This window comes from Parus major, chromosome 8 (assembly GCF_001522545.3).
Source record: "Parus major isolate Abel chromosome 8, Parus_major1.1, whole genome shotgun sequence".
Lineage (NCBI taxonomy): Eukaryota > Metazoa > Chordata > Aves > Passeriformes > Paridae > Parus > Parus major.
In genome coordinates this window covers 17,168,264-17,178,911 of record NC_031777.1, presented here as the reverse complement: position 1 = coordinate 17,178,911, position 10,648 = coordinate 17,168,264, and the positions used below count along the sequence as shown (strand labels likewise).

The window sequence follows — 10,648 nt, the reverse complement described above, 5'->3', positions numbered from 1 at the left end:
ACCATTAAAACCCCTATGGTTTCTAAGTAGCAGATGCTCCCCAGCACTTAAGTCACCGTGAGCAAAAGTCTAAATGTTAAAGTGCTCACATGGGCAGGCACTGCTGGGCCATGATGTTACCTGCATTAACGTAAACCCATCAATGTGTCATGTTTGCTCAAAGCTTCCCACTCTGACAGCTAACTCGGTTTAAAAATGACACTGCAGCAATAATCCCCATCAGATACACTGATCTTATCTCCCAGTTCTGTCTGCTGAGCAATGAGCCCGAACATGTCGTGGGTTGAGAGGTGACTGTGCTCTGCGCTGGAGCAGGCTCAGCCTTGAGTATTGTGTGCAGTTTTGGGGACGACAATGTAAGATAGACATTAAACTGTTAGAAAGTGTCCAAAGAAGGGCAACAAAGGTGGTCAAAGGCCTTGAGGGGAAGCTGTGTGAGGAGGGGCTGAGGGCCCTGGGTCTGTTCAGCCTGGAGGAGACTGAGGGCAGAGCTCACTGCAGTCACAACTTCCTCGGGAGGGGAAGGGGAGCGGCAGGCACCAATCTCTGCTCTGTGGTGACAGTGACAGGAGCCGAGGGAATGGCCTGAAGCTGAGTTGAGAGGTTTAGATTGGATATCAGAAGTTTCTTCACCAGAGGGTGGCTGGGCACTGGAACAGCACCAGCCTGTCAAGAATTCAAGAAACGTTTGGACAACGCTCTCAGGCACATGGTGAGCCCCGTGGGCTCCAACACGGAGTCCCCCACGCCTCTGAGGAGAACGGCTGCCCTCGCCGGCCCGGAGCGGCCCCTCAGCCCCGCGCTGCGCATGCGCGGCACCGCCCGGCGGGCAGAGGCCAGGGGTGAGGGGTCGGCCCCGCCCCGCGGCAGCAGCGCCATGGCGGCTGAGGGCAGCGGGCCCGAGCCCGGGCATGGAAGCGACGCGCCCGCCCCGGAGCGGGTGCTCTTCCCGCCCACCTTCAGTGTGTCCGAGATCAAGAACAAGCAGCGGCGGCACTTTATGTTCCTCCGCTGGAAGCAGCAGCAGAGGAAGGTGGGGCGGGCTGTTGCCGGCGGGCGGGGGAGGCCTGGGGCTGGCGGGGCTGGCTAACGGAGCGCTGTCCCTCTGCCCGCAGGAGAAGTTGGCCCTGAAGAAGAAGCGGAGGAAGGAACGAGAGGCCCTCGGAGACAAAGTAAGGGCTCCGGCCGCGGTAGCCAGTGTGGCGGCGAGGCCGCTCCTGCCCCGCCGCGAACGGGGCACAGCTCGCCAGGGTGAGAGTCCTGCAGCTCTGCCGGGAGCTGGGGCTCCTCACCTTGGTCAGCCGAAGGTTTTTTCCACAGACTTTAGAGAAGCGGAGCAGTGAATCCGCTGAGGATGATAAAACACTGCAACAGGTTGCCTAGAGAAGTGGTAGATGCCCCATGCCTGGAAACGTTCAAGGCCAGGTTGGAGGGGCTCAGAGCAACCTGATGTGGTCGAAGATGTCCTTGCTTACTGCAGAGCGGTTGGAATAGATGGCTTTAAAAGGTCCCTTCCAGCCAAACCACTCTGTGTGTGCTCTCAGTGCTCACAGGCTGTGATAGCCTTCAGAGACACTGTTGTCTAGCAGAGGTATCAAACACCTGACCTCAGAAACATTGTTGCTCCTGTGTTAAATGATGCTTAAACAGGCAGAGTGAGTTTTAAACTAATGACATAAAACCACTCCTGAAAAGTTGTCTCTGATGTGATTGTGGTGGCATTTGTCTTGATATTATTAGGAATTATACTCTAATAGTAATTTCTGTATAGCTTCAAACAGTCAGATCTGACCAAACCACACCCAGACCAGTTATCTGCTGGATTCCAAGCCTAGTAATGAACAAAGGTTTTGTTTCCTTCCCTGGACTGATTGAAGGTAGAGAGAGAGTTTCTGTATTACAGTAGATTCACAAGAGTAGTGTAAGTTAACAGGGTAAACGTTAAAGTCTATTAGTCATTACATTCTAGATATCAAGGTTAAAAAGTATTGCTGTTGAAAGCAGGATCTTTTTCTTCCATTGAAGAAATAAAAGTGGAAAGAAAGTTCCCCTCTGTATTTGTTTTGTTTTAAAAAGTGACACTGGTTCTAGTGGTACTTCTCTGCATCTGATGCTCTCTGGTGTCCCAATGCCTGTGCATATTTTTAATCAGGGTTATGTAACTCCTTTTTTAAAAGTTGCATCAAATAAATAATACTTCAAATTCTGTGTAGAAATATACACAATATCGTGCTAGTATGAATGTGGTACTTGCAATGCATTTAATAATGACATGAATGTGTTAATAAATGTATTTTAGGCACCTCCAAAAGCCATACCAAAGACTATTGAAAATCAGCGAGTGTATGATGAAACCACTGTAGATCCCAATGATGAAGAGGTAACTGCTTTTGTTTCTGCATGTGTGATTAAGTTAACCCTTTTTTTTCTAAGAAGGGACATAAACTGATCAACGAAACTGAACATTCACCACTTTCCTGTTAATCTTCTGATTAATTACTTTTTACACTTGATGGGTTTACTAAGACGTGATGTCATTCTTTTATTATGTGTATTAAATAATTGCCTTTTGCATTACTGATATTGGTAGTAAAAGCTGCCCATGTTCATCACACTAGGTCCTGAAAAACATCCAAACCACACGCCTTTGGGTGATTAATTACAGAATAGGTCTTGTGAATTGAAATTTAGATCAGATTGAACAATTGTTCCTCACTTACTTAATACATGGTGGATTTAACAAAACTTCTGTTCTTCCAGGTTGCTTTTGATGAAGCAACTGATGAATTTGCACCATACTTTAATAGACAGACAGTTCCCAAAATTCTTATTACAACATCAGACCGACCTCGTGGGGTACGTATGTTTTCCTTGAAAAGTTCTGAGCAACTGACTGGTTATAAGAGCTTTCATCCTATGATTGTTACATTAAAACTGAAAATGCTAGCATTCACATGGATTCTTTCTGTCATTTTATTTCGTGCCCAGCAATAAATAACTTGTATGTGTAATCTGTTGGTTTCTCTAGCACTGTTTGTTTCCTTTGTATAAAAAAAAACCAACCTTGTGCATGTGTTCTTGTATTGAAATGATTAGCATTGCCTGATTGGAGAGATTACTGGCATTTGTGAAAACCGTAAAAGAAATTGCTTTAAAAATAAGAAAAAATACACTTCAGATGGTTTATCTGAAAACTGAGTTCATGAAGAAACAGTTAGATTGCATCTTGAGATGCTGTAATTTTTGTAAACCAGTGTCCTTTATAAATGATGAATGTGGAGATTACACTTTTTGCATTTTCCTGCTTTTCTGTGATGGAGGGAGGAGAAAAAAAAGTCGTTAAAAAAATCTCATGTGTGTACATTCTTGACTGCAAATAGATGTTTTTGCACTAACTGAACAAAGTAATTTAATAAAATAATTTAATAGCTTATTGTCAAAACTTTATAGATACTGGAAGTAATAAATGCTCAGAGAGTGTAGTTGGAACCAACCCTGTGTTCTCCTAATAACTGAATTCAGTGGGAATTGCCCACATTGCAATTTAACTCTCCTGTTTTGTAGAGAACAGTGAGATTCTGTGAGCAGCTGGCTACTGTTATACCCAACTCACATGTCTACTATCGAAGAGGACTGGCTTTGAAAAGAATCATTCCACAGTGCATTGCGAGGGACTTCACGGATTTAATTGTCATTAATGAAGATCGCAAAATACCAAGTATCCTTTTGTGTATTTATCAGGGAAAGGAAACAATTCTGTCATGTGCATCAGAGATCTACTTTATTCTGTTTTCTTCCTCTTCACAATGCAAATTACAGAGCTAAAAAATCACTGTGCTCACTTGAGTGTCTGGTGGCTAATGGAACTTGGAATTACTAAAGAAAATGTGTAGCTATGTTGGCACTTTTTTGTTTGTACTGCATGAATAAGCACTGTTACTATTTTAGTAAATTTAACAGTTTGATTAATTAACAAGTTTTTCTAACCAGGGAGATCCATTCTGTTTTTCTGGCTAGATAAAACATCACAAATTTGTTGAATGAGAAAGCAATAGAGGATAACCTTTGTTAGCAGTTGAAACAAAATGTAATGGACATCCTTCAGAAAGCTAGTTAATGAGCTTGGGAATGTATGTTTGAACATAAAGCAAAACCTTGGGCTTAGATTATAGATCTAAACTTCTAATGTAATACTGCATTTTGCATAGAATTTTCCTCTGTAAATTACATGCTCAATTTTACCAGCCTTTTTTTTTTAACTTGGTGCACAGATGGTCTTGTTTTAAGTCATCTGCCTGATGGTCCAACTGCTCATTTTAGAATGAGTAGTGTGCGTTTGCGTAAAGAAATAAAGGTGAGACTCCAAACAAATTTGAAGACTGGGTTATCTCTTGGTTAATGATAAATACATCCAGTCTACTTGAACTGTCAAAACTGCAGTTTGATATGATTCAGCTTGATCTGGTAAATGCAGTTTTTTTGTAAGCTAAAAGGAAGTGTATTCTACTTCATTAGCAGCATCTTTCCATTTTCAAGCTTATTTGCTGTATTGTTGAACCAAAGATGTTTACATTACTAGCTGCTCCTTATGAACTTAGGTTGTGTTTGAAAAAATTATTAGCGCATGTTTTTGCCCATACTCCTATTTCAAACACTTCCTTGATAATACATTAAAATCCTTTTGCATTCAATCTGTTCTTTGCATTCTTATTACCTTCATTCCAGCGCAAAGGGAAGGAGCCCACAGAACATGTCCCTGAAGTGATCCTGAATAACTTCACAACGCGGCTTGGCCATTCCATCGGCCGCATGTTTGCTGCTCTCTTCCCACACGATCCTCAGTTCATTGGAAGACAAGTAGCTACATTTCATAACCAGAGGGACTACATCTTTTTCAGATTCCACAGGTAATGTTTTCCACAAAACTCATTTACAAGTGGGAGAGAATACTCTTGTACCTTAATTCCTAATTTTAATTCTTCTCTTCCCCAAGATATATCTTCAAGAGTGAAAAGAAAGTAGGGATTCAAGAACTTGGACCACGTTTTACATTAAAGCTGAGGTCACTTCAAAAAGGAACCTTTGATTCCAAATTTGGAGAATATGAGTGGATTCATAAGGTATTCTTAGTACTGATAACAGTCCTGCTTGGAGTGCTGAATCAGACACGAAATGAAAATTTCAATAAAAATCTTACCCTAGAAAAGTGGTGTAAATGCAGTTCTCAGTGTGAAAGTGTTTAACTGAAGTATTTAGAGGTAAATTTTGAGAAATATGCAAAGCAGAAACATTCTGCTGTATTTCAAGTCAAAAATTGCAAGGATGATGATTGTCAATATACCATACTACTACCTATTTGCAACTACTGTACCGTAACTCTTTCACTGTTCACTCTGCTATAAAATGGAGTGGTCATCCTTGCTTGTTTGTGTTTCATCCTGTTGCATGAACTTGCTGATAAACAACTTTTCTTTTAAATTTCAGCGTCGAGAAATGGATACAAATAGAAGAAAATTCCACTTATAAGTGAAATCTGCCAATTGCTGGTGACCAGGAATACAGCAGCTGCTTTGAACTATGGATGATCTTGGACTCATAACTAATGAAAATGATACTGAATGTTCTGTCTGCAGAAAGACAAACAGCAAACATTAGAACTTTCTACAGCAGCAATCAAGTAGTATGTGCCTTTCTTCCTCTTTGTAGCCAACAAGACAAGGACAGTGACCTTTTCCAGTTTACCAGGAAAAATTATGGCCATGTTTGAGCAACTTGTCATTTAGCTATCACAAAGGATTTGCCAGAACTGCTGCTGTGCTGCAGAAACAGATTATGCCTCACAACAAAGACAGCAAATATGTTGGTTAAAGAAATTTTCAGAATAAAGTATTTCTAGTTTTACAGTTTGGTTTTATTTTTTCTGTTAGCCCAGACATCTTCAATCAGGTAAGAGATAAATACTTTAAACTTTTTTTCTAACTTACAGTATGCTGTTTCCTGACAGTATGGGAATAGTTTTCCAAAAAGGTTCTCCTATCCAGAGAACATGGAGAAGGCAGTATGCAATCCATGAAATCCATGGTATTTTATTTAATTAGCATTTTGCATAAAGTAAGGATGTTGCTGAAGTTACAAAAGCAATGCATAACTCCTACAGGTATCTCTCCTGTAAATACCACATTGATAAGAGGTCTACATACCCAAAGCAGTTGAAAGGAAACAAAGACAGATGGGAAAGAATCATAAAACACCCTTACAGGAAATACATAAAGCTGTCATCTAAAAATGCTGCTCAGTGACTGTGAGGTCTCTGAGCAGGGTTTTCCCCAGTAAAATTTTAAAAATGCTTCTTTAGCCTCACAGCAACACTCGAGTTGGTATTATCTGCACATAAACTACTGTTTTGCCTTAAGTTGCACATTGACTGGCAGCTAAAAGGTCAAGTTTTCTCTGAGATACTTTTCATATACAGCTGTGAGTGCTTTTTCATATTTACCTAATGAATAAGAGGGTGCATAGAGTAGGTTATCTTCTAGGGTAGAATTATTCATTAAGATAAAAGAATAATTTACTCTGTCTTAATGTGATGTTTATGATATGGCACAGCTGTATAGCTGAATTATAAACAGTCCAAATTTTTTTTTGTTTTCTATTTCTGTTATGTTTCTATGTATGGTACTGCATGGAGTCTCATTGTTCTGAAGGACTGTTAACCGCAGGCAGACTTGCAGCAGCAGAGAATATTTACAGTTCTCTCTCTGCTCTCCAGCTGCCTACACCATGATGCAGTGACTGAGGTGCCACCATACCCAGAAGTTAAATCAAATTCTTACAGTAATTTAAAGCCCAGACTAAGTCAAGACACTTTTATTTTTTGCTTGGCATATAAAACTGATTCCCGTATGAAACAGAAACACATAACTAGCATACAGTTCATCTGGAGAGGTAGATGGTAAGAAGTTTGACGACAGTAGCACTTTTAGAAAGTTAGATTTGGCACGTTAAAGCTAAGCTTTTGTACAGACTTCAAACCAGGCCACTTGTTGAGGCATTCTGCCCATATACACATCAGCAGGTAGGAAAAGATGCTAAAAGATCTGAAAAAAAAAAACCAAGATCTAATTAGAAAGGCATCACTGCTAAATGAAACAACTCTTAAGAACACATTTCAGAGTATGCCATGGACAACTATTTAGGAAAAAAATATCCTAGTTTTCACAGCCATTTTATAAAATACTAGTTTAAAAACTAAATTCTTAATGAAGCCATCCCCAAAGATAAAACAAGGTAATCAAAGCTCTTACAAAAGAACTGAAGCTTAGTGTCTCCTGGAAAAGAAACTAAGTGGAAGGATAGAAGCTGTTCCCAGTCACTTTGTGCTCCCCAAAACACCAGGTTTCCATTTTGCCTTTGAAAAGCAAGGAATTTGTTGTGTAACTAACAAATTACACTTCCTCTTCAGTGAGGTGGTGCTGACTGCAAACACGAACACTACTGGCTCATCAAGAAAACAGAAGGAATCACCTCTTTTCAGAAAGTTCCTGCAACTGATACTGCAAAGTGAAGGAGTTTCACCTATACGTAATGTAACTAAAACAGAAACAAGAGGTCCTTTCCAAAGGCTGTAACTGAGAAATAAAATATTAAGCCTTTTATACCCTATGCATACAGGTGGTGTGTGAGACAGGGGAAACGTTGTTTCCCTACATCCACACCCAGGAATCCAGGAATTACGTTACCTTAGCAAACCTCCAGGAGGAATTGTAAGTGTCACTGACTAAGTAGAGGTTATTTGGCTTTGCAGAAGTAAGCAGTGTATAATGCTTACAGATTACCTGATTTCTTCCTTGGATTAGTGCTTACAGCTGAAGCTACACTAATGTATTATCCAAGAGTATTTTTTAAATAACAGTAGTTGGCAAAAACTCACAATAGAAGTAACTTTAAAAGCTGCAAGAACTCTAAAGCACATTTCAGTTATACTGTTGTAATTCACTGCTCAAAACAAGGTGGACAGTGTTTTTGCTTGTTAAATAGTTAAGGATCAAGTTCTATACTGTTACTACTCTGGTCTTTAAACGGTTATTCTTCTAGTACACACATCTGGAACATTTCTACAGTCTGCATGAGGAGAGAACAATTTCAACAATTCAATCTGACTGCGGTCACCTTTCTATAAAGCTGCCTCACAGCACAATTTAAATCTAGCAAACTACAGGTTTTTAGATGATGTAAGTCAGCTACACAACCAGAATTTTTAAAGGTAAAGACTTACTATGATATTTCTAAGGATTGTGAACTACAGTTAACTGTGCATCAGATGCTTCGAAATAACACCTGTGCTCTCATCTCCAACAGATCCAAGTCAAGGGGCAACAGGAAAAGGGAATATGGTAAAATAATCATGTGTTTCCTGTGGTCAAAATAACCAAGTTATGGTGACTTTGTGAGTTTTGGTGAAACTATAGTGGATCTAAAACTCACCTTTCTAAAGAGGTTAGCCTAAAATCTAATCATCAAAATGCCAGATGAGTGAGTAGTCTTCTTGGTGATAGCAGTAATGCTAATGAACCTATGAAAGTTTTGGAATGAAAACCCAAATGAGTATTTTCACTGTTTATAGTTATTTAAACTGCTACCCCCATAGTAGCTTACTTGAGTGGAGTATGGGCTTTTAAAAGTACATATCTTCTTAAAAGTATATACTTCTTTCTTTTGGCAGAGAGGGCATCTTCCCCCCACAGTGGTCAATGCTCTTCTTGGGGACCACCACCACTAATCTGTTTTTGGAATTGTTCTTTAAGAAGAGAAGGCTAATTTATCTGCCACAGTCAGGATTTAGCACATATGCTGTCAGGCAATTAATTCTATGTGAGAAAAGGGAAATAATACCCTTACAGAGAGGAAGATACAGCACAATTACTGTTCAGCTGGGTTAGTCTGGCTGCTAAATAGCAGCTGAGGAGTAGTTGGCCCCACTACTTTGCTACAGCTACAGAAACTGGTGGAAGCTCTGCAACAGCGAAGTGCTACTCATAATACCTATGGCCAGCACAAGTCCCATGCAGAGCTGTGACCAGAAGATGGGAGAAGGGACCAAAAATGGGGATCTGGACCAACACCAGCTGTACAAGTCAGATGTTTCTGAGTGCCTTTCACACAGCCTGTCTCATTTAAATGACAAAAGAGTTTATGAATTGTAATTCAAGAACTTACCACTGAAAGATACTGAAGTAGTTCACATAATTACAAAAACGAACAAACTTTCTGGGGTCTGAATGGATTTGTACTTGATGATACTCCCGTCAGTAGGGGATCATGTTGTGCATTCTGCAGGCAGAATTGCTTCAAGTCAGCTGCAGCTTGAGAAACCTAGTTATAATAAAAGCTGGCATTAGAATTCACTGAGCAGTCCTTACTGAGGATGTGGTTTTTACATTGAAAAGTATAAAGAATACTACTAAATGATGCTGCAATGCTGCTTATGTAGATTTTATGCAATGATTTCATTGTAGTTTCGTTTCTTAAAGGCAAGAAGATCAACACTGTAAGAATGAGAATGGATTTGGATGTTTTAATTCCCATGTTAAACTTCTAAGTATGAAGGGTAAAACATAAACAAGATCTTTAAGATAGCTTTATTAAATATATGAAGATCCTTGTTCTAGCATAAACAATTCAAAAATAGTCTATGGTTTAACATGTTCTACTCGACTCAACTAGCATTTCAGGCTCCCCTGGAAAGCCATCCTTATGATGAGATAATGGGGTTCCGAGCACCCTTATAAGGGGTTTTTGGCATGCTGTACCTTCCTAAAAACTGAAAGTGAAAAAATTCTTTGTCTCGCTTTTCTTTGCTGTGACTCTGAACTCATAAATAAAACGATCAAAGTTTCAAAAAGTTGCGTCTTGCACTGACACATATTGGTTTGTCCAGCCGTGCCAGGCGCGGTCTCACCCCGGCCCGGCACAAGTTCACTGCACTCCGTGTGCCTGGCAGCGACATCTCCATCTTGTCGTGCAGGGGCCAGCCCAGCCTGTTGTGCACCCCGGCTCGGGCGGCCTCTCCCCAGAGCCCGACGGAAGGGAGCTCCTCGCCCCGAGGGCACGAACGGGCAGCGCGGGCCGCGTCCATCGCCCCGGGGCAGCGCTTCGGCCAGGGAGCGGCCCCGGGGCCTAAGGGGCAGCGGGGAGCGAGCGGCCGAGCTCCGGGCAGGGGTGCGGCGGAGGGGACCCGGCTGCGCTACCGTTCCGGACTCGCCTCGGCCGGGGAACACCGACGGAGCCCCGGGAGAAGCCCGGGCGCCGCCGCCCAGCCGGGTCCGTGGGGCGGTGCAGGTCGGAGCCGGCGGCCCCGGCGCGGAGGGCGCGGCCCCGGGGCGGTGAAATGGCGGCGCGTCCGCCCCGTCCCGTCCCGTCCTGTCCCGTTGCGGCTCCGCGCTCACCTTCACGCGGGTCACACTCGCCTCTAGACGCAGCTGCTGCACCACCTTCTTCATGGCCGCCACGTTGGAGGAGCCCGACATGGCGGGGCTGGCGGCGGGCTGGGCTCGGCACTCGCGGCACTCCCAACACAACTTCCCGGCGTGGCCACAACTGCCCGGGCCGCCGCGCCTGCGCAGCCGGGGCCGCGGCGGGCGGGGCCGCT

At 42.4% G+C, this 10,648-nt stretch overlaps 2 protein-coding genes across 3 annotated transcripts; one reads left to right on the top strand and one right to left on the bottom strand.

The window, feature by feature from the left end:
- Positions 1-844: 844 nt before the first annotated feature.
- On the top strand, positions 845-5,903 carry RPF1 (ribosome production factor 1 homolog). Its single transcript, XM_015636540.3, has 9 exons — positions 845-1,033; positions 1,116-1,172; positions 2,300-2,380; positions 2,761-2,856; positions 3,565-3,718; positions 4,272-4,354; positions 4,726-4,907; positions 4,994-5,120; positions 5,485-5,903. Exons 1-9 carry the CDS (start codon positions 878-880, stop codon positions 5,524-5,526), a joined length of 978 nt encoding a protein of 325 aa, XP_015492026.1. The 5' UTR covers positions 845-877; the 3' UTR covers positions 5,527-5,903.
- A 167-nt stretch (positions 5,904-6,070) lies between these two features.
- On the bottom strand, positions 6,071-10,620 carry GNG5 (G protein subunit gamma 5). Of its 2 annotated transcripts, XR_001523146.3 has the most exons (4): positions 10,446-10,620; positions 9,217-9,372; positions 8,485-8,572; positions 6,071-7,097 (listed from the first exon to the last, which is right to left on the bottom strand). XR_001523146.3 is itself a non-coding variant. In XM_015636543.2 (3 exons), exons 1-2 carry the CDS (start codon positions 10,524-10,526, stop codon positions 9,247-9,249), a joined length of 207 nt encoding a protein of 68 aa, XP_015492029.1. In that variant the 5' UTR covers positions 10,527-10,614; the 3' UTR covers positions 6,071-7,097; positions 9,217-9,246. The 2 variants fall into 2 exon arrangements, 1 of the variants encoding a protein (XP_015492029.1); XM_015636543.2 differs by lacking the exon at positions 8,485-8,572 and having other exon boundaries at positions 10,446-10,614.
- Positions 10,621-10,648: the final 28 nt, after the last annotated feature.

Coding starts and splice junctions, on each gene's coding strand:
- RPF1 (XM_015636540.3), top strand. CDS start 878: ATGGCGGCTGAGGGCAGCGGGCCCGAGCCCGGGCATGGAAGCGACGCG. Junction 1,034..1,115: donor GGAAGCAGCAGCAGAGGAAG/GTGGGGCGGGCT, acceptor CTCTGCCCGCAG/GAGAAGTTGGCCCTGAAGAA. Junction 4,908..4,993: donor ATCTTTTTCAGATTCCACAG/GTAATGTTTTCC, acceptor CTCTTCCCCAAG/ATATATCTTCAAGAGTGAAA.
- GNG5 (XM_015636543.2), bottom strand. CDS start 10,526: ATGTCGGGCTCCTCCAACGTGGCGGCCATGAAGAAGGTGGTGCAGCAG. Junction 9,373..10,445: donor CGAGTGTGACCCGCGTGAAG/GTGAGCGCGGAG, acceptor TATTATAACTAG/GTTTCTCAAGCTGCAGCTGA.